General features: G+C 39.9%; 2 protein-coding genes across 5 annotated transcripts in view; both read left to right on the plus strand.

The window, feature by feature from the left end:
* The window catches only part of LOC121571572 (death domain-associated protein 6), a 37,159-nt gene extending 35,154 nt beyond the window's left edge, over window positions 1-2,005 (plus strand). The window contains 1 exon segment of the mRNA XM_045210725.1: window positions 1,998-2,005. Coding sequence (XP_045066660.1) covers window positions 1,998-2,005 — 8 coding nt within the window.
* The window catches only part of LOC121563703 (PTB domain-containing engulfment adapter protein 1), a 31,115-nt gene extending 20,318 nt beyond the window's left edge, over window positions 1-10,797 (plus strand). Inside the window, exons 2-13 of one of the 4 annotated variants that reach the window (XM_045210702.1) lie at window positions 1,998-2,081; window positions 6,419-6,483; window positions 6,584-6,655; window positions 6,736-6,834; window positions 7,015-7,152; window positions 7,500-7,616; window positions 7,786-7,872; window positions 8,043-8,279; window positions 8,648-8,816; window positions 9,004-9,098; window positions 9,918-9,928; window positions 10,391-10,797. In XM_045210702.1, coding sequence (XP_045066637.1) covers window positions 2,054-2,081; window positions 6,419-6,483; window positions 6,584-6,655; window positions 6,736-6,834; window positions 7,015-7,152; window positions 7,500-7,616; window positions 7,786-7,872; window positions 8,043-8,279; window positions 8,648-8,816; window positions 9,004-9,098; window positions 9,918-9,928; window positions 10,391-10,412 — 1,140 coding nt within the window. In that variant the 5' untranslated portion in view covers window positions 1,998-2,053 and the 3' untranslated portion in view covers window positions 10,413-10,797. Of the gene's footprint in view, window positions 1-1,997; window positions 2,082-6,418; window positions 6,484-6,526; window positions 6,656-6,735; window positions 6,835-7,014; window positions 7,153-7,499; window positions 7,617-7,785; window positions 7,873-8,042; window positions 8,280-8,647; window positions 8,817-9,003; window positions 9,099-9,917; window positions 9,929-10,390 lie in introns of those variants that run through there. The other 3 variants (XM_045210701.1, XM_045210703.1, XM_041875441.2) reach the window with 3 other exon arrangements.
* Window positions 10,798-26,220: the final 15,423 nt, after the last annotated feature.

A 26,220-nucleotide genomic window follows, 5' to 3' on the forward strand; every position in this document is an offset into this window, starting at 1 on the left:
CAATTCACTCAATCTGCAATAAGTGTATTTTTGAAACTTCTGTATATGTTTTTCATGACAAGAATATCTACAATATGGCATGTTGTCTTGGCTACAGCCATTTTTTTACATAGGGTGTTGTCTCACCAAGAACAATCAACTGTGATGATGATGTCACCCATTGAATGAAATGACAATAACTGACCCTTGACCCTATGACAATGTATGTTCTTTAGCCGTCACTATTCTTGTTCAAAATCAATGTTTTGGCTCCTTTGTGTCCATTGTTAGACCATGCATTGATTCTAGCCCGTGGAGCTTAAGTCCATGTTGTGATTTTGATTCCAACTGTGTTGGCCTTAATTCTTCATCTCAGACCCTGTTAGATTATGTCCCTACAAGACCAAAACAAAGCTGCTTATACATAAGTAATATAACACATATATTAGACATTGTTGTTAAACCTGTCTATTTATCTGTGGCATGAAAAAAAAAAAGTGTAATTAAATAAAAGAATGCGGTCATATCACAGAGGTTGGTGACAGTTTTAGTTTCAGGGAGGAAAGACTTTTCTCTGTCTAAGAAGATGGAGGAGAAACCATATGAACTATGAAATGTCTTCACTGCATACAGATGTAGGATGTTCATTTGATCACCCTGTTGCAGGATAACTTTCCTGCATTGTAGGACATTTTCAACTTGTAGTGTATTTGAGGTTAAAAAAGGCTTCTGAAGTTTTGTCATTTCCACTTTGATTTTCCTTTACATCAACCCCTAGAAAATGTCCATTAATTAGGATCCACATGATACTTCACATTTCCTGTTGCTGCAGGATTATTTTCCTGCTGTAGCAAACTGGCTCAAATAAAGATCCTACAGCCATAGCTCTCAGAAATCTCCGTCCTAAGATGTGAGGAATGTGGCAGTACATTGAGAATACTCAAGCTACTTGCAGCGTTTTCAGCCTTCTAGCCTTTTATCTCCATCAGGCTAAGAAGCTGTAGTTAGTGAGGAATATAGGAAGACATTCCAGTTACAAAAGAGTTTATGGCTAGAAGGATATAGGGATTTTCCACTAAGAAGTTATACTGAACATGATAGTGGCCTTGGTTGTACCTTTGGTAACTTTGATGGTAACGTCCATGGTGTGAGAGACAGTTCAGCTTAGTCATCACCAAGCCTCACTGGTTCACGTCTCATGACTTTGTCATATAGGGAAGTGAAATCATGAAAGGTTCTAGAAACCTCTGACCTAATCTTTTGAACTGAAATGAACTGGTCTGGTGATGTGGAACAGGCTACGTCCACAAGCAGACTGTTCACTAGTGTTACTCAAGGCAACATGTTTATTATTGTAACTGTGTTAACAAAGGGATATTGTTGTTTTCCTGTGGGATGACTGGGTTTAAGGCATGACTGTTTAAGTCAAGCGCTGGCTAAAGCTTAGCATGGTTTGAATTATTTGATCCGGATAATCCTGTAGAGGAATGCATTCTAAAGGCTGAACATTTTGTTTTTGGTAGAAGCAGAAATATATTGAAAGAAATGTATTGCATATATTATTCCATCTGCTCAATAGTGTGTTTGTGTGTTTTTGTGTGTAGTTTACCACTAGGTGCATCCATGTGAATGAAGATCACAATAGTCCTCTCCTCTGTCTCCACCCCATGTTTCCTTTACCTCCCAACACCATACCAAACCTCAGTCTAGCTCCTGTTTCCTTTACCCAGCACCATACCAAACCTCAATCTAGCTCCGGTCTCCAGTCATTTAGCTTCACATTGATCTCTCACTGCACCAGTTAGCCAAGACAATACGCCCCCTATTCCCGATGTAGTGTACTGCTTTTGACCAGGGGCTATAGGGCTCTGGTCAAAAGTAGTGCACTATATAGGGAATAGGGTGCTATTTGGGACGCTGATCACTCTCTCCCCAGCCGTCCCCTAACCCACAGCCCCTCAATCAGTTGTTCAATGTCCTTGACCTTGACTTTGTGTTGTTGTGTTTTCTCGCTCCAGGCTCCTGATCCACTGCAGAGCCCCAGTCCCAGGACCACCATAGAAGCTACCGCAGTATGAACCGAGCTTTCAACAGGAGAAAAGGTAACAGCTCACTGTATTCATTGAGTGCATCTGAAAGGGCACCATGTTTCCTATGCCTACACAGCCCTGTCTTTTGAAAGTATGTTGACCTAAAGTCAGGTTGACCTCAAGTACTTAACCACTGGGTAAGACCTGGTTGAATCAATGTTGTTTCAACGTCATTTAAATTAAATTCAATGTGATGACGTTGAATCAAAGTGGAAAACTGCCTTTGCAAAAAGAAATCAACGTAAGGGAATTTCATTTTTTTTTTGTCCAACTTTTAACCTAAATCCAGTCTGAATTTTTGGGGTTGATTTCACGTTGAAATTAGGTCTGTGTCCAGCGGGTGGAGACATTTCATGTTGTAGTTCTTTATGCAATTTAAGGGTTAATCACAGAACATAAAGTAGAGGCAATTTGTACCTACCTACAATTTCATTCCTGATGAACAAATGTCTCAATCCTCTCATCTCTTCATTAGTATCTCTTTCTCTTTCTCTGGTCGTGCCTACATTTGACACTTACATGCGACTTCTGCTATCAGAATACGAAGCTCACATTTGAAAAAACGGGTCTAAATGCACAAAAATTGCTTTGTGGTCTGATTGTGTTCAGATCTGTCTGACCACTTCAGGAGGTGGTCAGGGATGCATTATGTGCAGATTTCTCCTCAGTCTGGACGCAATCAGGCTACCGAAAGCGCATAGAGTGGGCGACATCATCAGCACTCCTCCCCAAATCTCCGAAACGCGTGTTTTGCTCGGTTGGAATTCCATGATCAGAATACAAAGCTGCATGAACTGTCAAGTCTAGACACGACCTCTCTCTCTCTCTCTCTCTCTCTCTCTCGGTTCGTCTCTCTCTCTCTAGGCATGGCTGGATACATCTGTCAGTGGGCTGATACAGGTGTCTCTGACCTGATGTTTTATCAGACTAGTGACTTTCCTCCTTTCCTAATATGCATGCATATACGCCGCCTCTGGCCTCCGATGCTCCACAATTACCACACCACCAACGTCTGCCCAGAGTTTATCTCACTTAGTAGACGCAGCAGTAGCTGGGTTTGGTGGTCTGAATATTTCATTAGGATGCTGTGAGGAACATTATATTCTGTTGTGTCAACCCCACTCTACAAATGCCCCCTCACTTTCCTGCTACTGCTTTTAAACATGCATAATAATGTGTATGTACTGGATCATAAAGCAGTCTCTACCCATCCATCCAGTTAGTACTCACCCCCATTGTGTTGACAGTATTTCCAGGATTAGTTAGCAGACACATTGTTACTCTCCCACAGTCTCATTTTATGTTACACGCTTTTGTTTTCTTTTATTGTTCATTTTTTCCATTTGTGATGTCTCCTATCTACATCTCAGAGACAGATTTACATGTAGACCATCTGATGCCACTATAGGCCCTGGTCAAAAGTTGTGCACTATATAGGGAATAGGGTCTCATTTGGGACGCTGTGTCTTTACAGCCTTTCCTGTTGGTCGTAAAATGTAGAGACACATTGGCACTGAATGTGATTTAATCAAGGTGAATGAAAAAAAGATAGTATTTTCTGAGAACTATTCATTAGGAGTGGCTGTTCAATCCATACCTGGTAGTTAGTGTGTGTTATCAGCGTCAAAGTGAGATAGTTAGGATCCATGGAGCTGTGGGCTATCCTCCAGAAACACACATACTGGACGTCTTTTCTCTATCTCTGAACCACAAACACCACTCTCTGGCTTCCCCATTATGTTAATTTGCATTACATTAATGAACATTCCAGATCAACTTCCAGACCCCCAAATACTACCTTATGCATCCCTCTATATGGAGGTTACACTAACACTACCTGATGTCTCCCTCTATATGGAGGTTACACTAATACTACCTGATGTGTCCCTCTATATGGAGGTTACACAAATACTACCTGATGTATCCCTCTATATGGAGGTTACACTAATACTACCTGATGTATCCCTCTATATGGAGGTTACACTAATACTACCTGATGTGTCCCTCTATATGGAGGTTACACTAATACTACCTGATGTATCTCTCTATATGGAGGTTACACTAATACTACCTGATGTATCCCTCTATATGGAGGTTACACTAATACTACCTGATGTATCCCTCTATATGGAGGTTACACTAATACTACCTGATGTATCCCTCTATATGGAGGTTACACTAATACTACCTGATGTATCCCTCTATATGGAGGTTACACTAATACTACCTGATGTATCCCTCCTATATGGACATCATGGGAAAATCTAAAGAAATCAGCCAAGACCTCAGAAATAGAATTGTAGACCTCCACAAGTCTGGTTCATCCTTGTGAGCAATTTCCAAATGCCTGAAGGTACCACTTTCATCTGTACAAACAATAGTATGCAAGTATAAACACCATGGGACTACGCAGCCGTCATACCGCTCAGGAAGGAGACGCGTTCTGTCTCCTAGAGATGAACGTACTTTGGTTCAAAAAGTGCAAATCAATCCCAGAACAACAGCAAAGGATCTTGTGAAGATGCTGGAGGAAAAAGGTACAGAAGTATCTATATCCACAGTAAAACGAGTCCTATATCGACATAACCTGAAAGGCCGCTCAGTAAGGAAGAAACCACTGCTCCAAAACCGCCATAAAAAAGCTAGACTACGGTTTGCAACTGTACATGGGGACAAAGATCGTACTTTTTGGAGAAATGTCCTCTGGTCTGATGAAACAAAAATAGAACTGTTTGGCCATAATGACCAGAGTTTTGTTTGGAGGAAAAAGGGGGCTGCTTTCAAGCCGAAGAACACCATTCCAACCGTGAAGCACGGGGGTGGCATCATCATGCTGTGGGGGTGCTTTGCTGCAGGAGGGACTAGTGCACTTCACAAAATAGATGGCATCATGAGGAAGGAAAATTATGTGGATATATTGAAGCAACATCTCAAGACATCAGTCAGGAAGTTAAAGCTTGGTCGCAAATGGGTCTTCCAAATGGACAGTGACCCCAAGCATACTTCCAAAGTTGTGGCAAAATGGCTTAAAGACAACAAAGTCAAGGTACTGGAGTGGCCATCACAAAGCCCTGACCTCAATCCTATAGAAAATCTGTGGGCAGAACTAAAAAAGCGTGTGCGAGCAAGGAGGCCTACAAACCTGACTCAATTACACCAGCTCTGTCAGAAGGAATGGGCCAAATTTCACCCAACTTATCGTGGGAAGCTTGTGGAAGGCTACCCGAAACGTTTGACCCAAGTTAAACAATTTAAAGGCAATGCTACCAAATACTAATTGAGTGTATGTAAACTTCTGACCCACTGGACTGTGATGAAAGAAATAAAAGCTGAAATAAATCATTCTCTCTACTATTATTCTGACATTTCACATTCTTAAAATAAAGTGGTGATCCTAACTGACCTAAAACAGGGAAGTTTTACTAGGATTAAATGTCAGGAATTGTGAAAAACTGAGTTTAACTGTATTTGGCTAAGGTGTATGTAAACTTCCGACTTCAACTGTATGTGTATGTATGTATGTATGCATGTATATGTGTGTATATATTTATATATATATATATATATATGTGTGTGTGTGTGTGTATATGTGTATATATGTGTATGTATATATGTGTATGTATGCGAGAGAAAAAAAACATATGGGGGATTGGAAGTGATGCAGACAATTACATTGATAGAAGTTACAATCTATCTGCACTATTAATGCTGATCTACCCCCCCCCAAAAAAGAATTAATAAAAAATAAATACTACCTGATGTATCCCTCTACATGGAGGTAAAATCTGTATTCTCTCTCTGGGTGACCTTTCAGTAATCCCCATGGTTCTGTATGGAATATGGAAGGAAGACTTGAGCACATGGGGAGCAATGGCCTTTGAGATGGGAACTCAACTCAGTGGGGCCACTGGTCTAATGCCAATGCTAAAAATGGCTATGTTTATGCTTACCTGTTATGTGAAGGTTAACATAGAGATAGGACTAATCATTGATGACATGTTGATAACTCCTGATACAAGATACTAGTTCCTCTTCTTGTTGGTGCTTTAATGAAGATTAACAGAATCACAGCAAATGCATCATTGGGTTTCGATTGTCAATGTTACCTATATTTATATAATTTATTGTTTGTTGTACCATCACTTTGTTTATCTAATTATGTAGCTTGTAGATGCTGCAGACACTTTCTGGGGGAGAGGAACCCGGTGCAGAGCTGTTCTAATCCTGTATCTGTTTTAAGGCTTGGATGGCAAAGCATGTTTAAAACTGAAACAAATATGTTACTTTTCTGTGTCAAATTTCAATACATTTATGTATGGTTTTAACCTTAATTAATTTGTTTGTTTCAGATAAATCTGGAGGGATGACACCCCCTGAGGCTTTGGCCAAGAATTACATAGCGTACAATGTCAAGGTAGGATCTTCTAATTAAACTTCTGTCTGCGTTGAGCTCACAGAGGTGAAGAGCACCATCTGCTGGACAGAAAATGATGTGCCGTTTTATCCTGTTGCAGTTCCTTGGAGTAACAGAGGTTGACCAACCAAAAGGCACAGATGTCGTAAGGGTGGCTGTGAGAAAGCTAAAGGTATGTTCCTAAGACATTCCCACAGTACTCAAACAATTCTATGATTTCATAACGTACTGTTTGACGTTTCAATCCTGCAGTTCCAAAGGCATATCAAGAAATCAGAGGGACACAAAACACCGAAGGTGGAGCTGCAGGTATCCATCTACGGAGTGAAATTATTAGACCCCAAGACCAGAGTAAGTCCACTGTGAAGACGTTCAACTAAGGTCCTTATAATAGGCCAGAACCTTTGGGTCATTTGTAAAGAATAAACTCACCAAGCAGTCAGCCCTTACTAAAGCTGTCCCTGTCTTTGTCTTAATGTTTTTCTTTATTAGTAGCATTAGATATAGCTCATTTATCTTCATTCATTTTAGGATGTGCAGCACAACTGTCAGCTTCATAGGATATCCTTCTGCGCGGACGACAAAACAGACAAGAGGATATTCACCTTCATCTGCACAGAGCCAGAGACCAAAAAACACATCTGTTATGTGTTCGACAGTGAAAAATGTGTAAGAAAGAAAATATAATTTAGTGTTTGTGTATTTCATTTGTTTTATATGGATTCTTTAGAGGTTATAATAACCTTATATGAACCTTAGATGTAAATGTATCAAACGTTAGTCCATAGTATGAGGTCACTGTGGTTTGGTAGCACTAATGAATTTATCCTAACTAGTTGTTTCAGGTTTAAAGAGATGTTAGAGGTTTTGTATACCTTTAAGCTAGTAGTTCTGAAAATAGCGGTCAAGAGCGAAAAACGGTCCCCGAAAACTGTGTACTATGTTATATATGTGCAACACGTCAAAGGGTACATTCACCAGATGTTTAAGGATACCCATGATGCACTGGATTGCAGGCAGAGGAGATCACCTTCAGCATTGGTCGAGCATTTGACCTGGCATACAGGAAGTTCCTGGAGTCTGGCGGGAAAGACGTGGAGGTGAGGAAACAGATCATCAGTCTGCAGAAAAGAGTAAGTCTGCATTCCTTTTACAGTGTACTACTTTAGATCAGAGCCCCACGGTGCACTATTGAATCATGGGGAATGTAGTGCCACATCCTGAGATAACTAGTGCATGAAAAATGCATGACAAAATGTGACCTCTTCGATCATGCTCTTGACTTGTGTTTGTTGACTTTAGATTCTGGAACTGGAAACTGAAAATTCCAAGTTGAAAGATCGACTTCAAGATCTAGAGGATCACATGGCAGATTGTCAAGGCTCGCCGGTAAATTGGAGGATTAGCTACTAATCCAACAGTCTCCATGCTTGTTCTGTTTCTGTCTCACACTAAGCGCTAGAAATGTCCGCCTTAACAATAGCTTACCTTACTTTCTGACATCAGTGATAACAAATCTCTACCCCTGTTTCTTCTTTCTCTGGCTGATTTCTCCTCAGCTTTTGCATTTGAACTCTTCTAATGAGGCCCACATGCTGCCGAGTCCCTCGTCTATGTTCTGGGGTGACAGTGTCAGCCTGAACGCCCTTTCCTTTCTAGAGATGTCCTCTGTGGCTCTAACCCCAGCCAGCTCTCCAGACTCCAGCATCTCCGCTGGTCTACTAACCCCTCCACCCACTAAACCTGCCCAGCCCAGGCTACCGCTGCATAATGGATGCTGCTTACCTCGCCCGCGAGTAAATAACTACCTCTCTCTCTTTTTGCTTTTCCTTACTACAGTACACTGCTAGAAGAAATTGTGCTATATAGAAGCAAAAGGGTTCTATGGCTCACTTCATATACAAAGGTTATATAGAATCACAGAAGCGCCCTTATTTTTAGAAAGTGTAGAACGTAGGTCTATGTCTCTCTTTCCCTCGCTTTATCTGTAACTCTTTGTCTCTGTCTCTCTGTCTCTCTCTGTATCTCTCTCTCGGTCTCTCTCTCTCGGTCTCTCTCTCTGTCTCTCTCTGTGTGTGTTTGGTGTTGGTTTTATAACTGTAGCCTTAGTATAACATTCAGCTGCCATTCAACATCTTTGTATTTCGTTGTTCTCTCCCCTCAGGCATGGAGCACCATATCCAGACCTCCCCCCACGGACGTTTTCGACATGGTTCCATTCTCCTCAGGGTCTCCTATGGCAAGGAAACCTGCCATCAATGGGTCCTCTCCTCCTCCTCCTCCCTCCTTTTCCCCTCCTCCACCTCCTCCACATGTTTCCCTGAAAGAGAGAGGTGACTACTCTGCTGCACTACACTCTTTTTTACATTATGTCGTAATGAAATTGATTGATAAACTGCTGTATTGGTATTTATGCAATTACATACAAGTTGTTCAATTAACAATTGCACACATACAGTATGCTGATTCAACTCCTGTCTTCTCTCGCTCCCTCATCCTTCCATCTCTCCCCTCCATCAGGAACAGATATTTTTGGGGCGGAGTCTTTTGATCCGTTCGTCTGCAACACAACAGCCTTTCCTCCTGACGTCCAATCTAAGCTGGATGAAATGCAGGTGTGTACATTCACTGTAGGAACAGCAGTGTTTCTTGAGCTAGGCTTTGTAATGCTCATATATTTACATTAATAAGAGGCATATTACTTATAACGTCAAAGTACACAGGCATATTATGTGCTCAGTCATTGGTGTAAATAATAGCATTGCCTCTGAACAAATATAGAGCACTCTACCATTATGCTGATTTAGATCAAATACTGTATACTCTGGCTGGGATCCAATCGACATGGATTCTGCCTTTTAGAATGGGGCACAGCCTTTGTTTCCTGGTAAATATAAATAAATAATATGCCATTTAGCAGACGCTTATAAAAGTCATGCGTGTTTTTTTTTGTGTATGGGATCTGGTCATCAGTAGTAGGAGTCTCTCAGAACAGTGATGACGAATTTATAGTTGATCTTACTACCATCCCTTAATAGCATATATTAAGTATATAATCTAACTAGATAATGAACCTACAGTTAATCTAGCTACATATTATAATCTAACTAGATTATAACCTACTCTAACCTACAGTATATAATCTAACTAGATGATGAACCTACAGTTAATCTAGCTATATATTATAATCTAACTAGATTATAACCTACTCTAACCTACAGTATATAATCTAACTAGATGATGAACCTACAGTTAATCTAGCTATATATTATAATCTAACTAGATTATAACCTACTCTAACCTACAGTATATAATCTAACTAGATGATGAACCTACAGTTAATCTAGCTATATATTATAATCTAACTAGATTATAACCTACTCTAACCTACAGTATATAATCTTATTCTCTCCCTCTCTCTCTTCACTGTGCAGCGTCAGCGACGGTTAGTTTACTCTCATCTATATGTATGCATCTGAATGCTTCACAATCCACAATGCCCATCACATCTTTTTTTTCCATTAAAAATGCATTCACATTTTCACTGAGGTCTGCCTCTGTTTGAATGTTTGCATCACTCATAAAAATCTATGATGTACATACAGGCAAACTGTCATACATACAGTATGATTGTAGCCTACCATGTTTGCTACCAGCCTGCTGGTGCTAGCCCTACTAATTTCCTATCAATTAGCCATCATTTTGATTTTGTCATAATATAGATGAAGTATAGTCCTGAATTGAAAAGCAAGGTTTATTGAGAATCTCAATTGAGATTGTGTCTGGGAAACTGCCCCGTAATTACAGTGTTATTCATCATTATATAGGACACACTGCTCTAGACTTCTGTAGTGTCTGGTTGGATCACTGACCTGTATGTTCATTTATTTGTTGTGTGTTTCTGAAGGAGGGGTTCAATATGGGACTAACCCTGGAGGGCACCATCTTCTCTCTGGACCCAGTGGACAGTCGCAGCTGACCACAATGCAACCAGAACATGGACAGTTGATGCTGACCCCAACGCAACCCTAACATGGACAGTTGATGTTGACCCCAATGCAACCCTAACATGGACAGTTGATGTTGACCCCAATGCAACCCTAACATGGACAGTTGATGCTGACCCCAACGCTTTCCTTTCCTTTTGTAGACATGAGGATTCATTGGTAAATAAGTATTTTTATGAGAAAACAATTCTGGGACTATACGTCTTTCTATATGCATTTATTTAAATGGAGACCAATGTCATGATAAATGCACTGCAGTATATTACTATTTTTGTACCCCAAAAAATAAAATCGATGTGTAATTTTTTTTGGGGATGAGTTCATTGCTTTTGCGATTTTTGTCATTCGGATTATTGTACAGTCATTAAAATGTGATTAGTGGTTGATGAGATTGGAAGAGCATTAGCTCATCATTGACTTAATCTCATTTTATAGATGCATGCCCTGCCTCGCACTTTAACAAATATTTTTCTGTATAATTTTGCACCAGGAAGCACTTTTAAAATGACCTTTTACCCTTTCTTTTCATTGTTATTCGTCGATAAACTTTGTAGCGGTATTGTTAGAGAGGGGTACAGATATTTATTCGGGCGGCAGGCAGGTATTAAGGAAAAGAAGAGGATAGAAAGAGGACTGCTACCAGACACACACACATCAGCAGAAGAGACGGCCTACCTAGAGGGTAGCCTGTTTGCCAGATATCCTTTCTCTCCACTGGCTAAGACACACCATATAAAACATATGTTACAGCACAGGACGTAACCCAACCAATAATACCTCATACAAGAATAATGGCAGAGCAATTCAAAAGGCAACTTCATAGAAACAATTGACATGAAAGAACCCAGTCATAAACCTTTAGAGAATTTTCAATATTCTGTATTACCTCTCAGTGGAGGAGTGAGGGGGGTATGAATGGGTGTGTGTGGGTGTGTTCATAGACAAACAAAGGCCTTAAAATGTCCAAAAATCTTCTTGGCCTAATGTCAATAGTCCCACACAAAACCAATACAGTTCAAACAATAATAAATAAACAAATTCAAGCAACCTTCCTTTAACTAAAATGTCAAACAGTCCTACGGTGCATTAATAGTTCACCAAAGCACTGAACATAAAAGAGAGCAATTATTTCAGTGTAAAGCAAAGAGAGCAATTATTTCAGTGTAAAGCACTGAAGAAAGAGTTATGCCCTGTGTACACTAGCATGCGGTAAACTCCCGCATGCCCCTTCAGCCGCCTTGAGTGGCTCAATTGTTGGCGTGCTGGCAGCATTTGGCAGCATATAGCAGCTAGTTCGATTGTGCGTCAAGAAATCAGCATAGCTAGTTTGTATGAAGGTCTGGTTATTCACAGGTAAATAGTAATCTGCTCTAAATCGTTCTGGTAACAACCAAACCTTGCTGCCCTGTTTCCAATCATCCACATGGCTGGGAGAACCTTTTCAAGTAAGTGAATACATTTCAAAAATATAAAACAAACAATGTATTATTAGCTAACTAGCTACAGTGCAGGCTAACTCAAATGAGCTGCTAACGTAGCTAACTAGTTATCTAGCCAACTTTACATACTGTATAGATAGCTAGCTAAGTTCATTAAATTTTACCAGCTACCTAACTTAATATTAGCTAGCTATCTTGATATATTTATCACTGTAAAAAACAAACTCCAAATGCATTTGTAGGTAGCTAGCTAACAGCCGTGGAGGAGGGTGAAAGGATAGCAGCCCCATCTGTCAAAGTGAGAGAGTAGGCTATTCTCGATAGGGCAGGTACTTTTGTGTAGTTCCAGTCCCTAGAAGTGAGGACAGTGAACATAATATTCAGTGCTGTATAATTTAGTCTGTTTCTTGTGTGGTTTTCTGTCCTCAGATACAGAGAGCTGTGAAAGCCTGTCTGCAGATGAAGAGGTCCCAATGAAAAGCAGTTGTTCTCAGTCCTGGTCCTGGGGACTCAAAGGGGTGCACATTTTTGTTTTTGCCTTAGCACTACACAGCTGATTCAAATGATCAAGTCATCATCAAGCTTCAAGTGGTATTTATGTATTCATTTGTGACGCTATCCTTGATATGATCCTTCTATTGTCACATGCTACACATGCACATATTTATCCAATGTTATCATGATTTGTTATTATACTTTAGTAATCCACAATGACCTGGTGATGTAAAAGTCTAATAATGACATTATCTTCCATATTCCTACAGATACCTTTTAACTGGAGATTCCTTCAAAACGATTGCCTACAGTTACCGTGTATGGCACTGAAAGGCTTGTTGTTTAAAACCAGTTAAATGTAATAATAATAATAAATGTAACTAAGTGTGATTGAAAATGTCATTTACGTAATCCCCCAAAATAATAATTTATCATAAGAGGGCCATAAACAAGAAAAAGTAATGCTGCAAACTCAAAGAAAGGTTAACATTTCACCTTTCTGGTAAAAATAGTTATAAATTGCTTAAGTGTAGTCCCTTTTGAGGACTTTTGTAGTTCCTATTCAACAGAACTGTATGAATAAGGCTCAAAATGACATATGCTTTCTAAATATAGCATAATCAAATTATAAAACCACTAACTATTAGATTTCACCTTATAACTGTAAAATGCATATTTGTATGTTTAGTGTTAGAGAAAATGTGAATATTTTCTAAAGGTCTCTCTTGATCAAAAAGTCTGCCCCCATCGTCTCACAGAGCTCTAGCTTGGCTTCCTGAACTCATTAGGAGCCTATCAACAACAGCCTGAACAACAAGCCTGAACAACAAGCCTATAAACAGCCTGAACAACAAGCCTATCAACAACACGCCTATAAACAGCCTGAACAACAAGCCTATAAACAACAGCCTGAACAACAAGCCTGAACAACAAGCCTATAAACAGCCTGAACAACAAGCCTATAAACAACACGCCTATAAACAGCCTGAACAACAAGCCTGAACAACAAGCCTATAAACAGCCTGAACAACAAGCCTATAAACAGCCTGAACAACAAGCCTAAACAACAAGCCTGAACAACAAGCCTATAAACAGCCTGAACAACAAGCCTATAAACAGCCTGAACAACAAGCCTGAACAACAAGCCTGAACAACAAGCCTATAAACAGCCTGAACAACAAGCCTGAACAACACACCTATAAACAGCCTGAACAACAGCTTGAACAGCCAGCCAATAAACAACAGCCTGAACAACAAGCCTATCAACAACAGCCTGAACAACAAGCCTATTGATCGAATACTGCTCCCTTCAGGGGTCAACGTCTCGGTAGGTTATTTATATTTTTGGGGGGTTGTAATAGGGTTGTCTTAGACCTATGGGTTAGATAAAGTGAGCTATTTTGGGGTGTTTTTTAAGTATATAGTTATTATAGTGGGTTATAGTGGGTTAGGATAGTAGGGTAGTATGAGTACTATAGCATCATAGTTTTAAGCTTTCAATGTTTAAGTTTGAACATTGTAATAGTTCTGCACCAGTGATTTCAATTTAGAATGTTTAAAGTCTGCGTTCAGCAATTGAAATAAATGGTGGTACAGAAAGCTCTATGGTTTTAAAAGTATAAATGGGAGCATATTGAAGCTACATAAGATGAGCCAGTATGCACATTTCAATGTTGGTTTGGTGTTTGTAGCCTAAACGCTTTTTAGAGAAGTGGTGAATCCAAAAATTTACCATTGTGGCCTATGGAGTCTTTATGCACATTTTAAATGGTTAGAGTTTAAAAAAAGTATAAACAGTATTAAAACTCTTTTGACAAGCAACTTAAGTTGAGTCAGACTGCACCATTTAAAGTTGGTTTGGTGTTTGTAGCTTAAACAGTTGAAGACTAGGTGAATTTAAGTGAGACCATCCTTTTACTCTCTTCAAACCATTGTCTACTACACTGCTCTCATCACCCCACAGGGGATCATCGACACGGCTGATTAGCCATCCTCAGAAGACCACTTCCAGAACGAGTGAAAGTAAACAGACAGTAAACAGACGACTAAGAAGAAGGACATTGTGACCTCTTGTGGACAATCTAAGCCTTACATCTGAGCCTTACATCTAAAAGGCCATCCGAAAAGAGAAGGCCCAATCGACCCCTTCCCAAAAAGGCCAGTGTCCAACAGAGACGACAAAGACAAACACGTAAATACATGCATTACTTCTTACCAAACGGGCGGCAGTTCTGGCAAAGTATTAGGATTACTATGAGTTTAGGCCCATGTGTATCCAAGTGTTTCTCTCGCTCTCTCTTTAACTCGCCATCTTTTGTAACAAGTGTCATATTGTGTTAGTCTGCTAGGAACCCGTTTTCATTGTATTACGTTTCTAATCCCTACCTATACTGTGTATGTGTTTGTATCTTGTGTTATAATTTTTATTAGTTAGTAAATAAATAATTTAATCAATTTGTGGGGTACGGAATGATCAGTAAGACCCGGGTTCAGTGCAGACTGAAAGCCTATGACTTTCAGAATGAGACTGATATGAGGTAAGGAGGAGGAGGAGAGTTGTCATGGGTTAGTTCAAGTGAGTTATTTTAGTGTGGTTTGTCGGTGTGGAATCAGGATCCACTCTGTTCAGTATGGCAAGGAGTGACATGATAACTTGTTCATGCAGGTTTTTACCTAAATATTTATCTCAAGCTATCTTCAGAGGTGTCAATCAAGGCAGACCATGTTGAACCGAACCTTTGCTTTCACTTGCTGTGACACAAAAGGCTGTCCCACAGTAGATGCTCATCATTCATGTTGTCGCCCTAACACGGAAGTGGGACATACTGTGCAGCACTACAGGCTACTACAGATCATCGGTTGAATTTACACAGAAGCCTCACGACATCACAACAGAGAGAAAGAGCTTAAAGTAAGTTCATATTTGTCATAGGGTCAATATCAAAAGGAGGGGGTATTCACAACCTGGTCTCAGAGCATTTCGTATTATTCTGTACGTATATAACCAAAACACTCAATTAGCATGATATGTTCCGTTTCGTACTGTATGTATTAAATTGTGGATATCCATCACCCATTTCGTATGATATGTTACGAATTACAATTCGTATTATATGTTCAGATTTAGCTAAATGTACAATACGTTACGTATCTGCAAAATGTAATAAATGTTACACATTTTCAAAACATATGATATGCTACGAATTCTAGCTAGGTGCCTAATGTTAGCTAGCTGGCTAATGTTAGCTAGGCTAGGACTTAGGGTTAAGGTTAGGGTTAAGTTTATGAGTTAGGTTAATGGGTTAAGGTTAACGTTAGGGGAAGGGTTAGCTAACAGTATGAAAAATGTATGCACTCACTAACTGTAAGTCGCTCTGGATAAGAGCGTCTGCTAAATGACAAAAAAATTAATAAATGCTAAGTATTTGCAAAGTAACTAAAAAGTAGTAAGTAGTTAAAGTTGCTAATTAGCTAAAACGCTAAAGTTGTACATGATGAGATTCAAACTCGCAACCTTTGGGTTGCTAGACATTCGCGTTATATGCCTACCCATCCACCTCAACCAACCACCCCTACTTTTGTTATTGCCTTAAGTAACCTTCTGTCTTATGTAACCATACCAAACGTAACATATCATACTAATTTGAGTGTCCCGGATTTACATTTACTATGTTACCTCTAGTCTATGAGACCAGGCTGGTATTCAGGGTGGGTACACATTTTTATTGGATTAAATAATTTAATTGTGATTAATTGTCAGAAATCATGAATTGATTGTGGGCAAAAGTTGTCTTGATCTTAATGTTTTGCCAAGAGAAATTGTAGTTGAATTCAATCGTTTTTAATTTGTATTCCCCAAATGGAATTGAATGCATACTTGCACTTTATGATTAAAACATTTCATGAATAGGCCTATTGCATTCAGGTTAAAATGTATATTTTAATGTAAGGCTATTAAAACAGCCTATCAAAATTATGATGAATATTAAATGTATTACATTTAATTAAATCTATTGAAAATGAAAGCATTGGTATATTACATTTGAACAGGTTTATGTTAGATATTATTAATGTTCCCTCTAATTTGGTAGTGAGCAAATTTCAGGTCTGCTGAGCGCAAACTTGAAAGTTGTGAAAATTCTGTGCAACTTCCAGCGCACGTTTACTGTAAACACTGAGGCTGTAACCGCTTTAAGTTACAGTTTTAACAGTGGCCAAGTAGGCATTGTGCTCTTGTAAGAAGGAATCACTCCCCTATTGCTGACTATAAATGATCTATAACTGGGCTAATAAGTCACTATCTAGCAAAGGATGTGAACAAAATATGCACCAGGCTACATGCCGCTCTCGCTTTGATCTCAAAACAAGCACATCTACATCAACCGCTCACGCTATCACAGATCCATATATGGCAATAGTCTATTTGCATATAGGCCTACTGCAGCTCTCATTGTTTATGCCGCTCCCATGTGTGTAGAGCGCGTGCTGAGTCGAGCCTGTCAAATCAAATCAAATCAAATCAAATCAAATGTTATTTGCCACATGCGCCGAATACAACAGGTGTAGACATTACCATAAAATGCTTACTTACAGCCCTTAACCAACAATGCATTTATTTATTTAGTTGAGGTAGTTGAGGTAATATGTACATGTGGGTAGAGTTAAAGTGACTATGCATAGATAATAAACAGAGTAGCAGCAGCGTAAAAGATGGGGTGGGGGTGGGGGGGCAGTGCAAATAGTCCGGGTAGCCATGATTAGCTGTTCAGAGTCTTATGGCTTGGGGGTAGAAGCTGTTGAGAAGCCTTTTGGACCTAGACTTGGCGCTCCGGTACCGCTTGCCGTGCGGTAGCAGAGAGAACAGTCTATGACTAGGGTGGCTGGAGTCTTTGACAATTTTGAGGGCCTTCCTCTGACACCGCCTGGTATGAGGTCCTGGATGGCAGGGAAGCTTGGCCCCAGTGATGTACTGGGCCGTACGCACTACCCTCTGTAGTGCCTTGCGGTCGGAGGCCGAGCAGTTGCCATACCAGGCGGTGATGCAACCAGTCAGGACGCTCTCGATGGTGCAGCTGTATAACTTTTGAGGATCTGTGGACCCATGCCAAATCTTTTCAGTCTCCTGAATAGAATCCTACTCCGATGCTTTCTGCCTACAACAAAATCTCTTGCATAGTTCGTTTTGTTTCGGTATGTCGCATTGAAAGTGGCTAATATTGTGTTGATTAGATCACAATTGCCACAGTAAAGGGAAACGTTGATAGATCTACCGCTCAGATTTTTTTGTAAACATGACTTACATGTTTTTATATTTCAACATTTGATGTAGGCTATATGATCCCACCAGTAATAGAGCCTTTGTTGTATTACTTTTGAGGCACAGCTGAGTCAGCATACAATTAAATAATTTGCTTATTTGCATTGGACTGGGCTGATGGTGCCTGCATCTGATGGTCAGTCTCAGCGGAGGAGACAGCAGAAAACTGCGGGTATGCCTCTCAACATCCCTCTGCTCTCCCTTTCCTCCACTGACACTGACCAAAAGGGACACATCTTCCAGCTGATGGCGAAACTTGAGTCACACTGCATTATTTCTGCCTTGTGCACAAATGCATTTGTTACTCATATGAACAGAGAAAGTTAAATATTCCTCTATATTAAAAAAGGCCCAAGCTGCTAATAATAACAACACAAGCCTATATATACACGTTCCTACTCATTCATTACTGCGGCAATGCTTGTTGTAGCGCTGAGTGGAAAAAGGAAGAATGGACATTTTATGGTTTATAAAAGTGTTCAATACAGAGTGTTGACAGTGCTGAGTAAAACCTTAAACATGAACTCATTCATAAAAACAGCAGCTCCTTGCAGTATTTGTTGACAGTCTCTCTCTAGTCATGGTTTTAAACGTTTTGAAATATCACAGTATCAACCTCGCTGTAGATTTATTTTACGCCTGCTACATTACTGCAGACAGTAATCTAAGAAATCCGATTAGCCAGCGGTAATCTTATAGTGCATTTGATTTCCTCTCCGGGCCCGCCGGGAATGCAGAGTTTGTACCTTCAGACACATGAAATGGTTCAAAATGGCAACAGTTGCCCAACCCGGCGCGAAGGGCAGCTGAATCAGGTGCACCAAAAACTAACAGCACCAGACGAATAATACATTTTAAAAAAGGTACTCAAGGCTTTATCGTTGGGTTTTTACAGAACTGTTTGGCGATCGAACAGTGAATAGCGATCGATCAGTTGGTGACCACTGCTCTAGAAAGTTGAGTGAAGTTCAATGTCGTGCTTCTCTCTGTGGGCGAATATTTATTCTGCGCGGCAGTCCGGGGGGAGCTGCGCTGGAAGTCTCGATCCCGCAGTTTAGAGGGAACATTGGTTCTTGGTCACAGGGACTATGGTGGTCTGCTTGAAACATGTAGGTATTACAGACTGGGTCTGGGACAGATTGAAACGTCAGTGAAGACACTTATTGGCTGAAAGGGGGGTCCCTCGAGGCCAGGCTTTTCTAGTGTTCAAAATGTAATGGATAGACCTATTGCATTCAGGTTACAATGTATATTTCAATGTATTAAAATAGCCTATTGAAATGATGAAGAATGGCCTATTGAAATGTATTACATTTATTGAAATATTTTGAAATATGACAGTTTTGGTATATTACATTTAAATAGTAATATGTTCGATCTTTATTATAATAATTATTATCATAATTAATAATAATAATAATATTGTATTCTTATTGTAATTATTATAATTATTATAAATATGACAATATTGGATGACATGTCACAAGGAGATAGGTTCTAAGGTCTGGGTTGAAAAGGCAGTGTGAAGTGGGAGCAGACAACTGGACAGTTTTCAAAATGTTTATGGTTTCCATTGTAGGCTACTGATTCAGCAGGTTTCAGCACATTCATAATTCCTCTTCTTTAATTCCTTATTAAATCCATATCAAACAATAAGACTAGGCCTTTTGTGTGGAGAAAAGTCAATCAACTGTCTCTGACACATCCAGTCAGTGGTTTTTGTTTGTTTTGTACTCTATTGAATCCAATCCACATCGAGGAAGCTGAAATTTAAAGGCAATGTTCCCACTTTAGCGGAGACTGCATTCACGGTAAATACTCCAGATTTCGGCTAAATCGGAAATAACCTTTACATTTCTATCACGGAATCTGTAACGCTTCAGCTTAGTTATTATTTTTTTTTTAATTTGGGGGGTTCTCAATCAGCTTTCTGAATGACCCTAGAGACACCAGAACATCACATTTAAGAACATTTTGAAGTTGTTCCACAAATAAGGTGCAAGAAAACTAAAAGCTGATTTACCTAACTCAGTGGGACTTTTTGTAAAAAGGCTTTAGTAACCTACTTAATTTCAGAGGGCCAACCAACTTTCTGGTAGAGAATGCAGTGATTAGTACTAAAATTGTCACAAATCGCAGTGTGCTATGATAAACGGCATCTAACGGCTTTAATGAAGTGGCAGCTGCATTCATATAGTTGATGTCGCCATAGTCTAGGACCGATAGGAACATCGACTGAATAATCTGCTTTCTACTATTTAGTGAGAGGCAGGACCTATTTCTATAGAATAATATGCCATTTAGCAGACGCTTTTATCCAAAGCGACTTACAGTCATGCGTGCATATATATTTTTTGTGTATGGGTGGTCCCGGGGATCGAACCCACTACCTTGGCGTTACAAGCGCCGTGCTCTACCAGCTGAGCTACAGAGGACCACGAAGAAGCCCATTTTTATTCTCAGCTTCTTAACTAACTCATCAATATGTTTTTTAAAAGACAACTTTTCATATATCCAGATGCCCAGATATTTGAAAGCACAGACACGATCAATATGGACACCATCCAAAGTATATGTGCTTAAATCAGACTTATTTTTATGTGCTCTAGGGAACAACATATCCTTAGTTTTACATGCATTCAGTACTAATTTCAGGTCAATAACGTTGTTCTGTATTACAATGAAGGCAGACTGTAGTTCAGATAGAGCCTGGTCAACCGTCGGGGCAATAGCATACACAACAGAAACAACTTTATAGATTGAATGTAGCCCTTAACACTAGAACTGTTAAATTTGCTAAATTTAAACTTGCTAAATTTGCACACACTGTATATTATATGTATTTCTGTTGTATTTTTTTGACTTTGTTTTGTTTTACCCCATATGTAACTCTGTGTTGTTGTTTTTATCGCACTGCTTTGCTTTATCTTGGCCAGGTCGCAGTTGTAAATGAGAACTTGTTCTCAACTGGTTTACCTGGTTAAATAAAGGTTAAATAAAAAAATAAAAATAAAAAAACTGCTAAAGCAGTCATTTTGACTGCTCATGTTTTATTTTTTTGTATTACTCTGCTATGTTTTAAGTCATGCCCCACTCTGTCCTTCACTTTTCCTAAATAAGTCTATATAACACACTATCGGTGTTAGAATATTAATATCACAAACAGAACTGGAGTTATAACCAGTTTTAGGATGGCATGTAATTTTTGTTAAGGTTTTCCGCAAAGTATTCCAATTTTGAACCATTTATTGTCTGAAAAGACAAACTCAGCCTACCCCGTGGACCGGATTACTCAAATCACCGTGCCTACCCACAGCTTCCAAGACACCCGCCTCAGCAAAGATTGATACTAGCCTACCTGAGATTTCATAACTTTTAAAACCATAACCAGAGAGAGACTGTCAAATAATACAGCAAAGAGATGCTGTTTTTATGGTTGAGTTAATATATACGTTGTATTCAACACTATTACAAAACATACAACGCGCTTCTCTCTTTTGGACGACATGGTTCCAGTAATGCCTGGCGAAAAACCAAACTCTGCATTCCACAGTAAGAACATCATACCAAAGGTCAAGCGTGGTGGTGGTGTGATGGTTTGGGGATGCTTTGCTGCCTCAGGACCTGGATGACTTGCCTTAATAGAAGGAACCATGAATTCTGCTCTGTATCAGATAATTCTACAGAAGAATGTCAGACCATCCGTCTGTGAGCTGAAGCTGAAGCGCAGCTGGGTCATGCAGCAAGACAATGATCCAAAACACACAATCAAGTCTACATGAAAATTGCTAAAAAGCAACAAATTGGACGTTTTGGAATGGCCTAGTCAAAGTCCAGACCAAATTTCCAATTGAGATGTTGTGGCAGGACTTGAAACGAGCAGTTCATGCTTGAAAACCCACACGTCACTGAGTTAAAGCAGTTCTGCATGGAATGTGGGCCAAAATTCCTCCACAGCGATGTGAGAGACTGATCAACAACTACAGGAAGCATTTGGTTGGAGTCATTGCAGCTAAAGGTGGCACAACCAGTTATTGAGTGTAAGGGTGCAATTACTTTTTTCACACAGGGAATTGGGTGTTGCATAACTTTGTTTATGAAATAAATATGTAATTATTGTGTTATTTGTTCACTTATGTTCCCTTTATCTAATATTAGGTTTTGGTTGAAGATCTGATAACATTCAGTATCACAAATATGCAAAAGTAGAGAAAATTGAAAGGGCAAATACTTTTTCATAGCACTGTACATGTTGAATGGCTTTCAATAGCTGGGAAAATATCAATATCGGCAGCAGTTGAGCGAGTGTCGGAGAATGTGGTGAGGCTTGTTGAACTTTACCTTGGCAAGATAACTGTCACCATGGACAATTTCTTCCTTCATTGTCATTGGCGAACAAGTTGCGTGCAAAGAAAACAAGTCTGACCGGCACCATGAACGAAGTGAGATGGTATCTCCCTCCCTCTGCTCAAAATAAGGCACCTTGGCAATTGTTGTACTCCACAAGTGCTGAAGGATGACAAGACAACTGGAACACAAAATAAAGATAAAACAGGAGACTATTATGCACTACAACCAAACAAAGTTATGTCGAAGTGTGACGAGCAAGTGAAAGCTACGAAAATTGTGCCAACTGTTAGGACAGCTAAATGAAATCCAACTGATGCCATTGCGTGAAGACGCACAGAAGCACAAGCTGACAATAATGGACTATTTTTGACTGCTGTCATATCGACACTTATATTCATTATAATATCATTATTGAGTTTCACTATTTATCAAGGCCACTTGGCCCTTCTAAAGATGTGGTCCTCTGTAGCTCAGCTGTTAGAGCACGGTGCTTGTAACACTAAGGTAGTGGGTTCGATCCCCGCGACCACCCCCATACACAAAAAAAAAATGGATGCGGACGCATGACTAAGTCGCTTTGGATAAAAGCATCTGCTAAATGGCATATTATTATGTTTAGGCTATTGATGTCATCATTTGACCGCGCGTCTTGACTACTCTGGGTGGTTGAGGTATTTTACTTTTATGTTGTCTTTATAAAATAACCTGTTACAATGTTCCAACACCATGCTTTCTATTTCATAGTTTTAACAAAGTCACTCCACAAATAAAATTGATTGAACACTTTAATGTTTGTGTTTTTGTTTGTACATATAACCTACAGTAACATAAACTAATTAAAATGCTATCGTGTTAATTGAAATAAAATAAAAATGGTATGCTAATGTTGTTACCCAAGGCCTTCATGAACACAACCAAATGATTATGTTTTGCTATAGCATACTGTATATGAAATGTATTAATTACACCGTTGGAATGTTGCTGTCAGAATGACTGCTCATTATCTGAAAGTGGGGACCTTGAGGCCCAGCGCTTATAGTGTTAATGTAGCCTCTGTTGTTTGGCCATCAGAGCCCCCCTTCATTTTCCTGAAGATGTTGAGAAGAAGAGCAGCAGGGTCATCTGGACCCAGAGCCTGAAACGCCTGACTGCCCCCCTGAAACACCTGACTGCCCCCTGAAACGCTTGACTGCCCCCTGAAACGCCTGACTGCCCCCTGAAACGCCTGACTGCCCCCTGAAACACCTGACTGCCCCCTAAAACAGCTTGACTGCCCCCCTGAAATGCATGACTGCCCCCTGAAACGCCTGACTGCCCCCCTGAAACGCCTGACTGCCCCCCTGAAACGCCTGACTGCCACCCTGAAACGCCTGACTGCCCCCCTGAAATGCCTGACTGCCCCCCTGAAACGCCACTTCCCCCTGAAACTCCTGACTGCCCCCCTGAAACTCCTGACTGCCCCTGAAACGCCTGACTGCCCCCTGAACCTCCTGACTGCCCCCTGAAACTCCTGTCAACAGAGAGATGAGAGACTCCCCCACAGCCCCACAGACTGACAGAGCAGACCAGGAGGTGGAGGATCCCACAGCCGGCAGGTAGTATGGGAGATATCCAGGAGATATGTTTAGGGTGGACCAGATGGATTAAGCTGATTGAAAGCTAGTTTGACTTGATTTTCTCTGTCTGATTGTTCAGTGCATCACTGATAATACTCCTGTGTATGTTTTGATTATGACAGGGACAGTGGCGGCTCCTGAAAAAAATTCTCAGGGGGGCAATTTTTCTGATGATTTAGGTGACCTACACACATTTTTAAAAAGATATGTCCAGCAACAATATGAAGACAGGGGCAGCATATAAGTCAATACCAGAAGCATTTATTGACTGATCTCAAAAGTGTTGGCTTACAAAATCAAAATAAGTTATCACAGTAAAAATAATCAAGGGTGTTCTTTCACATTCCTCAACACTGCATAAACAATATGCATTTCCATAAACAAATGAAATATCAGCTGAAAATACAGCATCTTGGTATTTGTTCAGATTGCAGGATCAACAAGAGCTTTTACCACATTTTTTTGCCTCATGGTTGAATTGGAAATATGTGCACCTGAGCATAATTCACAACAAGCAAGCAGGAGCTTTTGATAGAGGCTACTGAAAACATTGATGCAAGTTATTGGTAATAAGACATTTTATAGACTTCCATATTCTGCCCTCTTGTATAGATTTGTGAAAATGAACAGTGATAGACATTTTGCCTGAAAACAGAATTTGAAAGTAATTTCTAGAAAAGGTAAACACAGCTATCTGTATGGCTTTGTAAAATGAACAACCATATTCTGGCCAAGAGAGAACCTTTCTTTGGTGTGATCCAGGATGGTGTTGCAGACCTCTTCAGACAGCCTCTGCTTCTCCTCTTCTCTCAAAGCTGTTCTGGGTCTTTTGGCTCCTGTTGCTTCTTGCAGCTGCTGTTGAGAGGAGTCCCTGAAGGCAAACAGACCAATGTGTTTGTTGGCTTTGTACAGTATTGTTGTCTATGTGATGCACAGGTATATGCAATGTATCCATGTATAGTACAAATACTTCAGTTCCACTTAAAATGGGCAGGGATGCATAAAGTCTTTAGTGTTTAAGTTAGCCTTTGTGTCTCACATAGCCTGGATGTTCAGCACAGTATACAGTGGTGCTCATAAGCTTATGATCCCATGCTAAAGTTGACTAAAAGAGAATAAAAAATAAAATAAAATTGGTGTCCTTAAAGGTTGGATTTTCCAACTTTTTTAATTAAGTCATTAAGATCAATTTCCAAAAGATGATTTTTTATTTTTTTATTCCTCTTTTTAGTCAACTTTAGAATGTGTTCATACACTTATGAGCACCACTGTACAGTACACATAGTTATAAAATAAGCTAGATTACACCACTGGCCATATATAATGAGAATAATGTAATTTCAAACACAAATGCAGTCTCCTTTCATGTATACATTTTCAAAATAAAGCTCTGCTTTGAGAAAGATCGAATGATATTGTTTAATCTTACCTCATGGCCTGCACACTGCTTGTGAAGCTGTCGAGGCACGTTTGATAAAGACAGCATCGATGTCCTTCTTCTGTAGCTTCTGGTACAGAATGTCGACGTGGGGCATGATTTTGTGAAAAAGCCGCAGGAAAAAAATAAAATCTTCATCATGTAGCATCCTCACGTAGCCAGATGCCTTCTCTCTCACGGTGGGCTGGTCAAATGAACCCAATGAACCCGTCCGAATGGCTTCAAAACATTCTATGAGGTCGTCTCGATTCTCGGGAGACAGTGTTCACGACTCTGCTTAGTAGAAACCTGTTGAATTATTAAATTTGGTCTGGGAGGTCCTAATTGTTTCGTTGCCAATTTATCTTGATTTGTTCGCCGACAAAAAGGAACTTCTTTCAAAGAGACAATCGAGTTGCACTGAAGGCTAGCCATTTTGACAGTAGTAGTGAATTGATTGATGAGGCTACCCGCTCTTTTCTTAGTTACGTTCATGGTTATGTTAGTATGACGAAAGCGCGTAAGTGCAAGCCCTCAGAAACCCATAGAGATTGTATTGAAGCTCTGATATTTGAAAAAAATTGATTTTACATTAGAGGCTATGAGAGACTTCTGGCGATTTTCAACCTGACTGAAATCGCCCCAAAACGAGCGGGGGACATTTGAAGCACGACTTTAGCCTGATTGGACATTTAGTGGCAGATCAGACGTCTAGATTAGAACACTGATAACTACTGTTGCCGTGATATAATTGATTAGAAAAAAAATCCCCTTCCTTTTTCCCGTTTGGCACTCGTCGCCCATATCGCCCTAATGAACACACCGCCCCTGGACAGGATAGTGAGGATGTTTGTGATGATGATGACGGTTGTTGTGGTTACTATCGTTGTGTTATCATCATGATTGTTGATTGTGACATGATCCTCCTATAGGTCTCAACAGATCAGATGGCTGACGTGCACCAAACCAGGAGTCAGATATGGAAAGTCAGTTTGATCATCCTGTGTCTGTCTGTCACAGTATCTGTCACAATGTCTTACCCATTGGTGACTTTCAGATCCAACTCTACTGAAGTACGCTGCCTTCCTCCCCCTGA

Source organism: Coregonus clupeaformis, chromosome 35, assembly GCF_020615455.1.
Source record: "Coregonus clupeaformis isolate EN_2021a chromosome 35, ASM2061545v1, whole genome shotgun sequence".
Classification (NCBI taxonomy): Eukaryota; Metazoa; Chordata; class Actinopteri; order Salmoniformes; family Salmonidae; genus Coregonus; species Coregonus clupeaformis.